Source organism: Nannospalax galili, unplaced genomic scaffold (assembly GCF_000622305.1).
Source record: "Nannospalax galili isolate Female #2095 unplaced genomic scaffold, S.galili_v1.0 scaffold265, whole genome shotgun sequence".
NCBI lineage: Eukaryota > Metazoa > Chordata > Mammalia > Rodentia > Spalacidae > Nannospalax > Nannospalax galili.
The window spans coordinates 1,413,141-1,428,159 of NW_008353747.1; the positions used below are offsets into that span (position 1 = coordinate 1,413,141).

The 15,019-nt window shown below is 48.3% G+C and overlaps 2 protein-coding genes across 4 annotated transcripts in view; one reads left to right on the forward strand and one right to left on the reverse strand.

Moving 5' to 3' along the window:
* Positions 1 to 8,751, forward strand: part of Pcsk7 (proprotein convertase subtilisin/kexin type 7) — a 24,734-nt gene extending 15,983 nt beyond the window's left edge. Inside the window, exons 13-17 of one of the 2 annotated variants that reach the window (XM_008850922.3) lie at positions 4,339 to 4,495; positions 5,230 to 5,324; positions 6,103 to 6,196; positions 6,464 to 6,581; positions 6,860 to 8,751. In XM_008850922.3, the coding sequence (XP_008849144.1) occupies positions 4,339 to 4,495; positions 5,230 to 5,324; positions 6,103 to 6,196; positions 6,464 to 6,581; positions 6,860 to 7,228 (833 nt within the window). In that variant the 3' untranslated portion in view covers positions 7,229 to 8,751. The remainder of the gene's footprint in view (positions 1 to 4,338; positions 4,496 to 5,229; positions 5,325 to 6,102; positions 6,197 to 6,463; positions 6,582 to 6,859) is intronic. The other variant, XM_029554967.1, reaches the window with a different exon arrangement.
* On the reverse strand, positions 8,321 to 14,664 carry Tagln (transgelin). 2 transcript variants are annotated; one of them, XM_008850924.3, is made up of 5 exons: positions 14,508 to 14,664; positions 10,636 to 10,827; positions 10,353 to 10,530; positions 9,180 to 9,282; positions 8,321 to 8,883 (listed from the first exon to the last, which is right to left on the reverse strand). In XM_008850924.3, exons 2-5 carry the CDS (start codon positions 10,813 to 10,815, stop codon positions 8,739 to 8,741), a joined length of 606 nt encoding a protein of 201 aa, XP_008849146.1. In that variant the 5' UTR covers positions 10,816 to 10,827; positions 14,508 to 14,664; the 3' UTR covers positions 8,321 to 8,738. The 2 variants fall into 2 exon arrangements, with proteins under 2 accessions (XP_008849146.1, XP_008849148.1); XM_008850926.3 differs by having other exon boundaries at positions 14,480 to 14,620.
* Positions 14,665 to 15,019: the final 355 nt, after the last annotated feature.

Below are 15,019 nucleotides of genomic sequence, written 5' to 3' on the forward strand. Positions count from 1 at the left end.
TGTTTGTTCCTCCTGTCTTGTAGTTAAGTCCCTGCCTCCCTTCATAACTCACAGTGCCCTTCTTGCTCTCATTTTCACTTTCTCTGGTACTAGTGGTCAAACCCAGGGCCTTGTTCATGCTAGGCAAGGACTCTCCCACTGAGCTACATTCCCAGTATACTATACTCACAGTGCCCTTTTCTAGTCCCATCCAGGGGCAGGTTTGAAGTCTGTCCTTCTGAACCTTCTTGTTGCTCTGACCCTAGAAATAGGTTAGTACCTGTCTTCCTCTGCTGCCTGTGACCTCTGTGCTCCATTGCCCTCTTTTGGCATCCCTGCCCAAAGTTCCCATTTCCTTTATCTCTTCACAGCTCCAGAGCCGTGTCTTCTGCGATGTATTCCATGACTTTGTGTCTCCCTCCTCTATATCTTTCCTCAGCGTTACTGTATTTGTGACCAACTCCCTTCTTTCTACATTTAACTTGTGCATTTAAATCTCTTAGTCTGATCCCTCGTTGAATAAATAAGGATAGAGACTGTTATGGCTCCCACTAGATTTGGGGCAAACAGGGCTTGGTATCTTCTGGATAGAGCATTAAAGATTTTTTAAAAAGGGGGCTGGAGCTGGGCATAGTGGCACACGCCTTTTATCCCAGCACTTGGGAGGCAGAGGCAGGTAGATCTTTGTGAGTTCGAGGCCAGCCTAGTCTACATAGTGAGTTCCAGGACAGCTGGGGCTACAAGGAGACCCTGTCTCAAAAAGACCAAAGAAAGGGGGGAGCAGGGGGCTGGAGAAATGGTTCAGTGGTTAAGAGCACTGGCTGCTCTTGCAGAGGACCTGGGTTTGATTCCCAGCACCCACATAGCGGCTGACAACTGTCAGTAACTCCAGTTCCAGGAGATCCAACACCTTTTTCTGACATGTGAGGGCATTGCATGACACAGGTGTAATTACATTCAGGCAGTACACTCATATACATAAAATAAGAATAATGAGGTACAAGCAGGAGAATCACTCTTAAATTCAAGGCCAGCCTCATCTCAGTAGTGAGTTCTAGATCAGCCAAGGCTACATAGTGAGATCCAGTCTTAAGATTTTTATGTATTAAATTTATCATGTTCCACTTTTTATTTTTTTTTAATTCTATGAACTTATAGCTTATATTTTAACATCTATCAATGAAGCTTTAAAGTATAAACCGTGTATCATTTTTCCTGTATTTTCCAAAGATGTGAGAAACTCTATGCCATGACTAAACACTCGTATGTTGTATCACTATTATCTTTACTTTTGCAGAGATCCACCCCCTCAAATATTTTACATAGCATAATTAGAAAGACTTGAGTGGAGGGGATTATAATGGGATATTAAATATCAAAGTCATTTTCAAGGTCTTCCTCTCCAAAATGGGTCCATTCTTTATCTCATTCCATGTATTTTCTGCACTCAATTTCCTCCACTTTGTTTCTTCAGCACATTTGTTCCCTGTGCTCATTTGGGAGTTTCTAAAATTTCAGGTAGTTACTTCACGTTCTAATAGTGCTTCTCTGTGAACTGGGTTGATAAATCTTCTTAAGTTGGATATCTGGGCACTTTTCTGATGTATTTACACACCAAGCAGTTGTATCCTCCATCAGTGACAGGAAAAGTCCATGGTATTAGAGACCGGGTTGTATTATAGGGTAGTTAATGCAAAATTGGCAACGAGAACAATGTTATACTTAACACCTGATTCCATCAGCTAAATTCAACGATCCTTATCTGATAATCTAACAAATGTCATTTATCAAATCCAAAATTGAATTCTTAGGGCATTTGTAGTTCAGTGGTTAAGTGTGTGCTGCGTATGGGAAAGGCTCTAGATTCATTCTCAAGCATCATATAAAACTAAATGAATCCTTAATTCCAACTACTAATCCTTTCTTCCACTTTGAATGGAATTAAAGCCATTTATTTATGCCACGAAATAAATCATTTGGAATCATTAAAAAAAATAAGAATAATGAATAAAATTTAAAAAAAAATATTCCTTTAAAAAGTTTGACAGTAGGGGCTGGAGAGATGGTTAAAAGCATTAGCTGCTCTTGCAGAGGACATGGGTTCAATTCCCTGCACCCACATGGTAGCTAACAACTGTCAGTAACTCCATTTCCAGGGGATCTGATGCATATTGGAAGAAAAGGCACTTTAGGTAGAAATTTCTTATTGCAGTCTAACTTCCTAATCCCCAATTGAGTCTTCTACTTTGTTAGTTCTTTTTCCAACTTTCTTTTTTGTTTGTTTGTTTTGTTTTTTGTTTTTTGTCTTTTTGAGACAGGGTCTTCTTGTAGCCCTAGCTATCCTGGAGCTCACTATGTAGACTAGGCTGGCCTCAAACTCACAAAGATCTCCCTGCCTCTGCCTCCCAAGTGCTGGGATTAAAGGCATGTGCCACCATGCCCAGCCATTTTTTTTTGTTGTTGTTTTTTTTTAAAAAAAAAACAAGGTCTCCCTGTAGCCCCAGCTAGCCTGGAACTCGCTATGTAGAGCAGGCTAGCCTTAATCTTACAGAGATCCATCTTGCTTCCTCCTCCCTAGTGCTGGGATCAAAGGGGTATACCACCACACTGGCTTTTTCCAGCTTTTTTTTTTTTTTTTTTTTTTTTGGTCTTTTTGAGACAGGGTCTCCCTGTAGCCCTAGCTGTCCTGGAACTCACTATGTAGACTAGGCCGGCCTTGAACTCACAGGGATCCATCTGCCTCTGCCTCCCGAGTACTAGGATTAAAGGCGTGTGCCACCACGCCCAGCTGTCCAGCCTATTATTTTGAAGTAATTGTAGATTTAGAGTTGCAAAGTAATGAATAAGGAAATCTCATGCACCCCTTTCCCAGTGTTATTATGTAATGATAATATAGTATTAAAACCAAGAAATTGATGTTGCAACAATTCATAGAGCATGCTCAGCTTTTACCAGTTTTGCATGCATTTAGTATTTTTGTGTATGTGTATGTAGTTGTAGATGATTGTGTGTTCTAGTTTGTTTCTCCATTTCTGTGACAAAATACTGTGACCAATACCAACTTGGGGAGGGAGGAAGGCATTTATTTGGCTTACATCTCCCAGGTAACATCAGGGAGCATAAGGACTCAGTTCAGGAACCTGGAGGTAAGAGCTGGAGCATAGGCTATGGACAAACGCTGCTTACTAGCTTGCTCCTCTGGTCCATGCTCAGCCTGCTTTCTTATACAATACAGAACAACCTGCACAGGGGTGGCACTGCCCACAGTGGGCTGGGCCCTCCCATATCACTCAAAAATCAAGAAAATACCCCAAAGACATGGCCACAGGCCAGTTCAATGGAGACAGTTCCCCAGTTGAGGTTCCCTCTACCCAGGTGTGTCAAGTGTCAAGTTGACAGTGAAAGCTATCCAGCATATTGTATGTGACCAAGATCCCATCTGTGCCATAGACTCCTTTATGTCACCTTTTTTTTTTTTTGGTAATGGGGGGGTTGTTTGGTTTGGGGGGTGGGGAGGTTAAGACAGGGTCTCGCTATGTAGCCCTGGCTGACCTAGTACTCACTTTGTAGACCATGCTGGCCTCTGCTCCCAGAGTGCTGAGATTAAAGACATTGAGCCACCACATCAGGCTGTGTTACCTCTTTATGGCTATACCTACCCCTTTCTGATCGCTAACCCCCTGGTAACCACACTTGTTCTCTGTCTCTACAGGTCTGTTTGGGAAATGTCATATAAGTGGAATTGTGTGGCATAGATACTTTTGAAATTAGCTGTTTTCATTCCACATAACTTCTTTGAAGTGTATCCACTTTAGTTTTTGTAAATTGATTCTGTGTTGTCCCTCATATATTGGACTTAATTCACCTCTCTTTTTATATGCCATTTCACCCTTCTAGAATGCCTCTACCAGTCTGAATTTCTTTCTTTCTTCAGCACATCTCACTGCTGTGTGCCTCAACTCACCTGATATGTCTTTTCCCTTATCAATTATGTATATCATATATCATTTTCTATTTGCAGGTACAGGCAGAGACCATGCCCAGTTTATCTTTATATTCCCCACATCTAGTACAGTGCCTGAAATCATAGGAAGTATTCAGTAGATGACTTTTGGATGGATGGCTGATTGAGTTCTTACATTGTCTTGGCCACACATTGTCTTCCAGGCTAGACTCTAAGCTAGGTGGGAGCTTGACTGCATCACTGCATTCCACTGCTAGTGTACACAGTCCTGGCACAGGTTGACATAGATGTTTGTATGTGGCTTCAGTGCACATGTACCTTTATATGTTGGGATGAAATGAGGGGGTAAGTGTTTATGGGCTGGTTTCCCAGCTGCCCAGCCTGACTTCCCACAGTCAGCAGGATGGACCTGGAGATGTCGGGACTGAAGACTCTGGAGCACGTGTCAGTGACAGTCTCCATCACTCACCCACGACGCGGCAGCTTAGAAGTGAAACTCTTTTGTCCCAGTGGCATGATGTCTCTGATCGGTGCCCCCCGCAGCATGGACTCGTACGTACACTACACCTGCCCATGGCCTCCTGACCTTTCTTTACAAGAGTTATCTTAAGCAGATACTAGCACTGCCCTAAGCTGCCACACCACTGGCTGTCCTTGGCAGCTGGAAACACTGGCCATGCTTTATTCATATGTACATTTTCCCTTATCTTGTTAAGAATCCTGTGGAAAGCTGATTTTAATGGTGAATACCTATAATCCCATTATTAGGGAGGCTGATAGGCAGGAAGACCATGAGTTTGAGGCTAGCATGGCCTATACAGCAAGACCTTGTCTTAAAAGCCAAGGCTGAGACATAGTTTGGTGAGAGAGTACTTGTCTATCATGCTGGGTTCAGTCCCCAGCAAAGCAAAAAAGAAATAAAAAATGAAGTAGCACATGCCTGTAATCCCAGCACTCAGGAGGCAAAGGTGGAAGGGTCAAAAGTTTAAAGCTAGTGAATTCTAGGCCAGCCTGAGCTGTAAAATAAAACCTTGTCTCAAAAACAAAAGGCAGGTGTTGGGAGGGACCTAGCTCTGTGGGATTCCCAAGATGCTGTTCTGTCCTTGTTGGCTTTACTACACCACAAGAATACAAGGCCCTCATTCCCTGAGATCCCAGGAAAGGGGTAACACTTGAGGACTCCTCATGGTACCCTTCCAAATGGCTATAGCTCCTTTCATGTTTCTGGGCTACAGCTCAGCCACCTGTGTCAGGCTGTCCATATTTTCTGCCTTGTTTGTTCCCAGGGATCCCAATGGCTTTAATGACTGGACCTTTTCCACTGTGCGGTGCTGGGGAGAAAGAGCAAGAGGCACCTACAGATTGGTTATCAGGGATGTAGGTGAGCCTCCCTGCCTTCTACCACTTGGTCCCTCTGAGTCTTAGACTCCCCACAGGAAGCACCCCCATGTGGACACATAGGGTTGCCATTGATAAAGAAGGTAGATGTCAAGTATGCCCCAACCAAAAAGTAGGCATTGGTCCCTAAAATAACTCATTTGTACTGCCTCTATATGCCTTGGAGAAGTGACTGATCCATTTTTCCTCAGGATAGCAACAAAAATTCCTTGTTGAAACCACATTTCAAGTCCTTTCATATATAACCATCCTTCGGCCAGCCCTGATAGGCAGGTAAGGGCAGGACATATTTTCACCATTTTGTATTTTGGAAAAACTGAGATCCAAAGTTGGAAGTGTATAAGAATCATAGTAACAGTGAAGGTCACAATTGCAATGATATGAGTATGCAATACCAGCAGAGAGACAGGAAACTAAACCCAGCCCTCCCAGCATCCAGTCAGCTTAGGTATTCATTTGACTGGCAGCTTTTGAACCTCTAATTTGATAGATAGTTTTTCTTTGAAGGAAAATCTCAGACAAAACCCCAAAGCATGGGAGATAAAGGCAAAACACTTCTTCCTACTAGTAAGACCTTTCAACCTTGCTGTTCTGTCCATAGGGTACCTAAGGAGGCACTTCTGCAGAACACTGGGGTCTATGGGACACAAACTGATAGACTATGTGGTCTGAGTTCCTTGGGTGGCAGGGTGGGCCAGGCTCTGCTGTTTTGCATGGCTCACAGAAGGGCACAGCTCATGGCTACCCACTTGCTGCCCTAGGAGATGAGTCGCTCCCGGTGGGCATCCTCCGGCAGTGGCAGCTGACCCTGTATGGCTCTGTGTGGAGTCCAGTAGACATCAAGGACAGACAAAGGTAGGTGTGTCCATGTATGTCAGAGGAGAGAGCCTCCTGAGGGGTAGGGGAAGAGGTGTCAACTAGAGAACCCAACTTTGTTCTGAACTCTAGCCATGTTTCCCAGCTCTAGGCTCAAGACAGTGGACAGAGCCATAGACTTGGAACCGATAGTGCTCCTGACCTCTGCTGTGTGGCTTCTTTCACCCTCTTCATCTGTGAGGTGGAAGGCAGATGGTACAGAGACCATGTTTAGTAGCTTACCCTTGTCGATTTTCTTTTCTGCAGTTTGTTAGAAAGTGCTATGAGTGGAAAATACCTGCATGATGGCTTCACTCTTCCCTGTCCACCTGGGCTGAAAATTCCTGAGGAGGATGGATACACCATTACCCCTAACACCCTCAAGGTACTGAGACCAAAACTCTACCTATAGACAGGACTGTCCTGGGGGATTTGGTCCATGGTGCTACTCCAAGTGAACCAGGGGATAAGGGATTGGGAAGACCCAGGTCCCTAACATCACTTCTGTCCTGTCAGCTTGTTCCTTAAGAGTAGTCCCTGTGTGTGAAGAGGGTAGAGCGGTGGTTGTGATGGGAAAGGTGGTCCCTAGAAGGGAGACTCTGAGTGAGCTCTTGCTTCTGAGCTAACACCTATCTCTAACATCAGTGCTTGGCTTTTTCCCAGACCCTGGTGCTAGTGGGCTGCTTCACTGTCTTCTGGACCATTTACTACATGCTGGAAGTATACCTAAGCCAGAGGAACGTGGCCGCCACCCCAGGTTGCAGGAGTGGACCCTGCCCCTGGCCCCAGCGGAACCAAAAATCCAGAGATGAGGGGACGGAGCTAGAATCAATGCCACTATGCAACAGCAAGGACCTGGATGGAGTGGATTCAGAGAGTGGAGTCCTTAGCACCACCTCTGGCCTCCTAGCCCCAGATTTGCTCAGTGAAGGGGACTGGAGCTTATCCCAGAGCAGTAAGAGTGCCCTGGACTGCCCTCATCAACACCAACCTCCAGACCTGGTACAGGGAAAGGAAGAACAGATCTGCTGAGTCTAGGGCCTGACAGCCTCCATGTAGGGCAGGCTCTTCCCAAAACTGAGGATGCTGCTTCCAACCATGGGATGTTGAGGAGAGAAACTGGTCCCAATGGTGACTTCTGGAACCCAAGGCCTTGGAAGTATTCTTGGTACCCTCAAGAGAGTGAAGGCTATCTTAAGTACAGTGTAGAGCACTGGTGAGCACAGGCTCCTCCAGCTGAGCTTTGATGAGAGGCCTTGGATAGGGATTGGCACTCAGGCCAGCAATCCTTTGTCCCATCTCTCTGAGGCAAGTCAGTGACCTAGGCCATTAGGACCTCTACTCATTGTGGGTTATGCAGGTTCCCGCATGATCAGGGAGAACTCTTGACAGAAGTATTGCTTGGGTCACTGGGCAGGGGCCCAGAGGAGAGGCTGGCAAGAGCCTAAACATGCCTTCCCTAAAAGCAACTGCCTTTGTCATTCTTCACTGTGCTTCTGGTCTGAAGCCAATCTTGAACCTGCCCCTGACTCTACCACCACTACCCCTTCCTGCTGAAGGAATGGTACAGTGCTCCTAAGAGAGCTGGAGCTGGGAGGTGCATGGTGCCCAGGGCCCCGCTGCTTCATAGGGAAGTCTGGCGGGACTGCAGAGCACTGAGACAAGTTTGAAGACAGCTTGGGAGACACTGCTGTTCAGCCTGTGACCACCTTGTGTTCCTCTGCAAAGTGCTCAGGGAAATGGCCTTCACTCAAGGCCAGGTGTCTGCCTAATAGGCTCTCACATGTCGTCCATTCTTGGCCTTCTCCCCTCCCCATCTTCTGAGCTAATTGATAATCTGAATTTTTTAATACTAAAGATTTGATTTTCTTTTTTTCACAGCAACATTTTGTTGAATTTTTTTCTGCACAGCTTTTCCAAAATAAAAATCTTCCAACTAATTCTGCTAGTTCCCACCTCAGCTCTTTTCTGCCTACCCACAGCTCCTTCCTCTGATCCCTGGGTCCATGGGGTCTGAAGGGTCCTGCAGAAGACAGTGGTCAGGAACACACATGCCACCTGTCCCTGGCTCAGGTTTCCTGGAACTGTAGCTGGAGTGAGGTTAAATCAAACTGCCAACCAAGCCTGAGGAAAGATGGATGTATATATTTTTCTCTTTTTTGAATTTCAACCAAAAAAAATATTCCAGGAAAAGATGGAGAGATTGGGCTGGGTCTCCTTCAAAGGGCATTTGCTACCAAGGACATTGGGCTGGCTGCACACCCAGGCTACCCAGCCCACTTCCCCCTGTTTAGCCCAGGATGGGAAGAGACAGGAGGTGGGAGTGCAGCTGAGAGCAGGGGCCAGGGCAGTGGTGGCTCCGGGGTAAGCTGGGCTAAGGCTAGGGGGAGGTGGGAGCTGCCCTTGTGCCGTCACCTTTGCCCAGTGACAGCCTCAAAGCTTGGCCGGGGCTAAGAACCTACATAGGTGTGGGTGAGGCAGGCTAAGCAGGACACTGCAGCCAGAGAGCTGGGAAAGGCAGGCTCAGGGCTGGTCGTCCCCTCTAACTGATGATCTGCCGAGGTCGTCCGTAGCCTGTCATGCCGGCCTGGGAGGCCCCTCTGTTACTGCCCATTTGAAGGCCAATGACATGCTTCCCCTCCTGCAGTTGGCTCTCTGTAAATTCCCTCTTATGCTCCTGGGCTTTCCTAGAAGAAGAAGAACCAGAATAAGACTTGCTAGAACTTGGTGTTGTCCACCAATGTTATGATCCCTCTGTTGATTCCTTGCAACAGGTCTCTATTCTCTAAGTTGGGCTGGCCCTAAGGAGGTGCACAGGAGGGTAGAAGGCAGGAGTCCAGAAATTTTCTCCAGTCTGAAGGACTCACTGGGGACTTTCCTGGCTCTGTTGCCCCTGATCATTTCTGTAGCTGATTGACCCAAGCTATCCCCACCCCACAAAGAGATCCAAGCTAGGATACAGGGATCCCCAGTAACCACATACTTCATAAACCAGTTGGGATCTCCACGGTAGTGCCCGTCATTCTTGGTCACGGCCAAGCTGCCCAAAGCCATCAGAGTCCTCTGCACTGCTGCCAGGTCTTTGCCTATGAGAAGGTAAGAGTGATCAGGAGATCAACTTAAGGTTATTTATTTTTATTTGAGATGTCTCCCTATAGCCCCCAGCTGGCCTGGACCATCTATGTAGACTAGGTTGGCCTTGAACTCACAGAGATCTGCCTGCCTCTGCCTCCCAAGTGCTGGGATTAAAGGTGTGCACCACCACAGCCAGCTTCAACTTCAGGTCTTAAAAAATGGTCAAACCAAGCCAGGTGTGGCGCGCGCCTGTAGTCCCAGCACTTGGGAGGCAGAGGCAAGTGGATCTCTGTTGAGTTCAAGGCCAGCCTGGTCTACATAGTGAGTTCCAGGACAGCTGGGGCCACAGGGAGACCCTGTCTCAAAAAGACCAAAAACAAAAAAACCAGTCGGGCATGGTGGCACACGTCTTTAATCCCAGCACTCAGGAGGCAGAGGCAGGCGGATCTCTGTATAGTGAGTTCCAGGACAGCTGGGGCTACAGGGAGACCCTGTCTCAGAAAGACCAAAAAAAAAAAAAAAAAAAAAGTCAAACCAGGGGCTGGAGAGATGGCTCAGTGGTTAAGAGTACTGACTGCTCTTGGCAAAGGACCTGAGTTCAATTCCCAGCACCCACATGGTGGCTAACAACCATCCGTAACTCCAGTTCTGGGAGAATCTGATGCCTTTTGACCTCTGTGGGCATTGCCTGACACAGGTGCACTTATACACATGCAGGCAATACACTCATACACATAAAATAAAAGTAATATATTTTTTTTAAATGGTCAAACCAGGGCTGGAGAGATGACTTAGCAGTTAAGAGCACTGGCTGCTCTTACAGAAGACTCCTAGCACCCACAAGTCAGCTAACAACTGTCTGTAACTCCAGTTCCAGGGGATCCAATACCCTCTTCTCACCTCCATAGGCATTGTACAACATGGGCCTCAGCCCCTGTGGTACAGTGTTCTCTTCCCATATCCCATTCCTCTTCACAGATCAGCAGACATCCTAGGTGTGGCATATTTTGATCATTCCCTCTCCCTCCCTCAAAATCTTGCTCTCTACTGACCCAGTGGCTCCAGCCCTTTCTCTCTATACCTTCAAAGAGATCAACAGTCTGGAACATGTCAGTCTTGGTGACTCCATAGTCCTCAGCTGCCTTCAGGAATTGGGCTACCTGCTCCATCTGCTTGAAGACCATAGAGGGTGGGTTCTCAGGCACCTTCACTGGCTTGGAGCCCTCAGGATACAGGCTGTTCACCAGCTTGCTCAGAATCTGCCAAGTATAGGACACAGATGGGAACTCAGCTCAGGGGGTCTGCCCCACAGCTTGAAGGATGGCACACACATCCCTAATCCCTTTTCCTGGGGTGCCACTCACCATGCCATTCTTCAGCCACACCTGGAAGCCCAGGCGCCCACGGTCTGGGCGCCCCACATCAGGGCCACACTGCATCACAATCCACTCCACTAGTCGCTCCTCTAACTCCTCATCATACTTCTTCTCAATTTTGGACTGCACTTCACGGCTCATGCCATAGGAAGGACCCTTGTTGGCCATGTTGAGGCAGAGCTAAAGCAGGGTAGAGAAGGGAAAAAGACAAAGACTAAGGGATAGCTTGGCTTTGCTTGTGCCATGCAGGCCTTCTTGCTCTGTGAGGGGTTTCCAGCTTCCTGGACACCCATCACACTACTACTCAATTAGGCCAGGTTCATCCCTTTGGTGCAGAGGCCCTTCTGAACTTGTATATCATGAAACAAGATATTAGGTATTTAGGGGTCTAGAGCAAGGGTCTGTCAGCTTTTTGTGTAAAAGACAAGAGAGTAAATATTTTAGGTTTCGTAGACCATATGGTTTCTACAGGTGTTGTGAAAAGAGTGTAGATGAAACATAAACAGTGTGTGCCAACAGAACTTTGTTTACAAAAACTGACAGCAGGCTGCACTTGGCCTGTGGACCATTTTGACAAGCCCTGGCCTAAAGCTAGTCTTTTCTCCCTCCCTTCTTCCCTTCTCCCCTTCCTTCTTCCTTCTTTCTTTTGTAGTGCTGGGGGTGGAACCTAGCTTCACCCATGAGAGGCAGCAAGTACTCTGCAACTAAGCTTTATCCTCAGCCTTTTTTTTTTTTTTTTTAAATAGCTAATGTTTCACTATGTTACACAGGCTGACCTTAAACTTGCTCTGTTCTGTGGTCCAGGCAGGCTTTGAACTTGCAGTCCTCTTACCTTACTTAGCCTTCTGAGCAGCTGGGATTATAGCCCTGCATCACCAGGCCTGGCTAGCACATTGTTTCTTTGCCAAGACCGGTCTAGAGAGGCCTTCCAGAAGCCAAATGATCTCCCCAAATTAAGAGAGCAGGTATCTTTATCCAGTAAGGTTTCTGCCAAGTCTCTATCTAACTCAGAAGCTGGAAGTGCAGAGCTTTAGCTCTTTGCCAGGTCTACTCATCCTCTGAATTACAGCTGAGAAAGCCACCTGGCAAAGTCACCAAAGCCCAAGAGTTCTCACAGAGCAGCCGAATTCTCTTGGGAATTGAAAGAAAGGATGTGCCCATCACTTTCTGTCATGCCCATGGGCTCTGGCTGCTACAGTAACTGGAGAATCATGTAATCAGAATCCTCCAGGGATATCCTGGGGCCAAGAATCTGCCAGGCAGAGCATGGGAATGCTGTCCTGCATGTCAGCTGCTGCCCCAAAGGCCTGGGTCTGGCTCTGTTCAGAGGCCCCAGATGTGAGAGGGAGGAAGGCTTTAGGGACAGAAGCAAGCAGGTCCCTGGGAAGACATGGTCATCACTAGTCAAGAGGAGCCTCTGGCCAACAGGGGTCATCCTGGGTGGGATGCTGTTTGCCCAGTTTGTCTGAAGAACTAAAACAAGGTCAAACTAAGCCCCAAGCCTCAGAGAGGTCATAGGTTGGGAGAACAGTGTAAGGATGGGGCAGTTGGCAGGCTCTCCTACTTCCCTCCTGTGAGAGGTGAGACACCCCACCCCCACCCCTACCCCCAGGAGAAGCAGAGACATCATCAGATGACTTCAGTGCCAGGCTCCCTACCCCTTGCTGACAATCTTTCTGAGCTCTACAAGCTCCCCAGCTGTGAAAAGGGGGTAATCAAGTCTACCTCAGAGGACTGTGCAAATGTCAGCATCTGTGAACTGCCTAACATGCTGCCCATCTCTTTGAGGTGACCCTGGAGAGAACCAGCTTTTAACCAGGGAGTTAAACACAGTTATCAGGTCTTTCCCTCTCTAGTCCCCTCTGCCTTTTTAAAAGCATCCCCTGGGCCCACAAACAAGTTTGAGAGAGAGAGAGAGAGAAAAAAAAAAAAGACCACCAGGAGACTTCATGTAAATGCAAGCCATAGGGGGGCCTCACTTCCCTAAGGTGAAGTGGGGCATGGACCCCCGACTGAGTACCCTCTCCCAGCCAACAATGCTGGGGGACTCAAAGGCCTCTCTCTGCTGGTCAGTTGTAAATGGTTGGTCATGTCCCTCCCTTCCACACCCCCATTTTGTGTCACCCCCAACTCCCAACAAGGACTCCTGGGTCAAAAGCCACAAGGTAAATGAAACCAGTGGCTACAATGCTCCTTCCTCCTGGCCTCCTCCCAGCCTGTCTCAGCCTTTGCTGCTCTCCAAGGACACATGTACCTGCTAGTTTCTATCTCCAACCCTGTTTATATCTTCACGCACTCCTACCAGAGGCTGGGCACAGGAAGAAAAGATGGAAGGAGAGTATCCCCCACCCACAGTTTTCAGTCTCCAGAAAGTTCTAAACAGATAGTTGTAAGTCACAGGGCTAAGGACAAGTCACAGTGACAAGTGCAGTGCTGCAGCCTTACATCTAGAGACAGTATTTGGGTTTGAGTCAAAGCATGCTCTGGCAATAAGAAGTATCCCACCCAGCACCATCCTTGTTCCCCATCTCCCTTCTGGTGGAGAGCCTGAAGTGAAAAGTCCCAACACATCCCTTTGAGGGAGGTGGGCAAGGTCAAGGACAGGAGGACAAAATATGTATGAAAATACCATAATGAGAACCAGGCGTGGTGGCGCATGCCTTTAATCCCAGCACTTGGGCGGCTGAGGCAGGTGGATCTCTATAAGTTCAAGGCCAGCCTGGTCTACATATTGAGTTCCAGGCCAGCTGGGGCTACAGGGAGACCCTGTCTCAAAAAGACCAAAACAACAAAACAAAACAAAACAAAACCCATAATGAAACCCACTACTTATATGCTAACTTTTAAAATTAAGAGGAAAAAGATCTCTGCAAATTCTCCTCTAGGAGGCTCTGGAGAGAGGAGCTCCCAGGATGGGAAGATGGTGGTTTGGCAGTCCACCCAGGGACATTTCTAGACAGAAGCGGCAGGATACCTACATGACGCTCAGCTTGTATGCCTGTTCCCATAGCTCCTGCCAGGCCTCCTTTCCCTTGGGCAGGCCAGTGGTGAGGGGGCAGGCCAGTGGTGAGGGCAGTAACTTCAAGCAGCCCAGAAGACCAGATTCAAGTGTCTCTAGGACTGCAGTGCCCCCGACTCTCATCCCCACAAAAAAATAGGTGAGCGCTTCTGCCTCCCAGAAAGGGTACACCTAAACTCCAGGGACCCACCTAACTGCCATCTTTCGAATGGCAGTACTTCTACCCACCACCCCTCTGCCTGCTGTTTTGATGACCTCCTACTCTCAGGCTGTGGACAGAGCTACCTGTGGAAAAGCAGATCCTGCCCCAGCCTGTCACCCTGGCCTGTTCTGAAATATTAAAATTCTGGGGGAGGGGGTTGTTGCCCAGTGGCAGAACACATGCCTATTACACATGCCCTGGTTTTGATCCTCAGCACTACAAACTAACTGTTCCCTGGTCCTCCACTCTGCCTCAGGGTCTATTCCTATGTTGCTCAAGCCCTGGGAACCAGCAGTGGGCCAGTGCTCTCTGGAAAAAGTGAACTCACAGTCCCTCACCTTCTTGCACATCCTCTGAGATGGAGACAGACAACAGACCCTCAGCCTACTCACCTCTTCGCACCCACCACACAGTTGTTTTCCCCATTGACTCTTTTGACAAACCAAGTCACCCTGGGCATTTAGTTAACAGTCATGCCTAGTCTGAGACAGATGCAGGACTCTGGGGACCCCATCCTACCCAGCAAGCTAGGAGCTGTTCCCTGGAGATTAAGGGAGCCCCAGCTGAGACCCCAGTCCAGGAGTGCAGGTCTTGGCTGATGACACACATACCCCTGCTGCTCCTGTCCCTGGCACTTACAGGGCTCCTCGCTGGCTGGCAGGCGGGCAGGAGAGGTTGTCGTCTGGGTTTGGGCAGATGGGCAAGGGCGCCGGCTGGGTGAGGGGTTTAAAGAGTGCAGCGGCGATGATGTCACCTCCCCCGTCAGCTCACCCCCGCCCCTGCCTGCCTGAGGAAGCCAGCTCAGCTCCCACCCCCAGCCGCCCCACTCACTCCGCACAGGCTCCATATTTGGGGAAAGACACCAAGTTGGAGCAGTCTGTTGGGGGCTGCCGGAGACATTCTCTGCGTGCTTTGGAGATGCAGCCTGGACAGGGCGGGGCGGCGGGAGCTGGCCGGGAAAAGCCTTTTATGGGCAGGACCCTGCAGGCTTCCCAGCCACCCAGATTTTGATCTGCTCTTCCCTGCTCCCTGTATGAAGGGCGGAGGCGCCCAAGAGTGTGGCCATACCTACAAACATCCTAGGGAGGGGAGGGATCCCCCAGACTGCAGGGGACTCACAAGCCACCCTCTATGGGGGCTTTTAAATCCAG

Bases quoted from the DNA above. Each gene is read 5' to 3' on its own strand.
- Tagln (XM_008850924.3), bottom strand. From the start codon at position 10,815: ATGGCCAACAAGGGTCCTTCCTATGGCATGAGCCGTGAAGTGCAGTCC. The intron at 10,531-10,635 runs GTGAGTGGCACC...TATACTTGGCAG, and splicing joins TGTGGCTGAAGAATGGCATG to ATTCTGAGCAAGCTGGTGAA. The intron at 8,884-9,179 runs GTATGTGGTTAC...TTCTTCTTCTAG, and splicing joins GATCCCAACTGGTTTATGAA to GAAAGCCCAGGAGCATAAGA.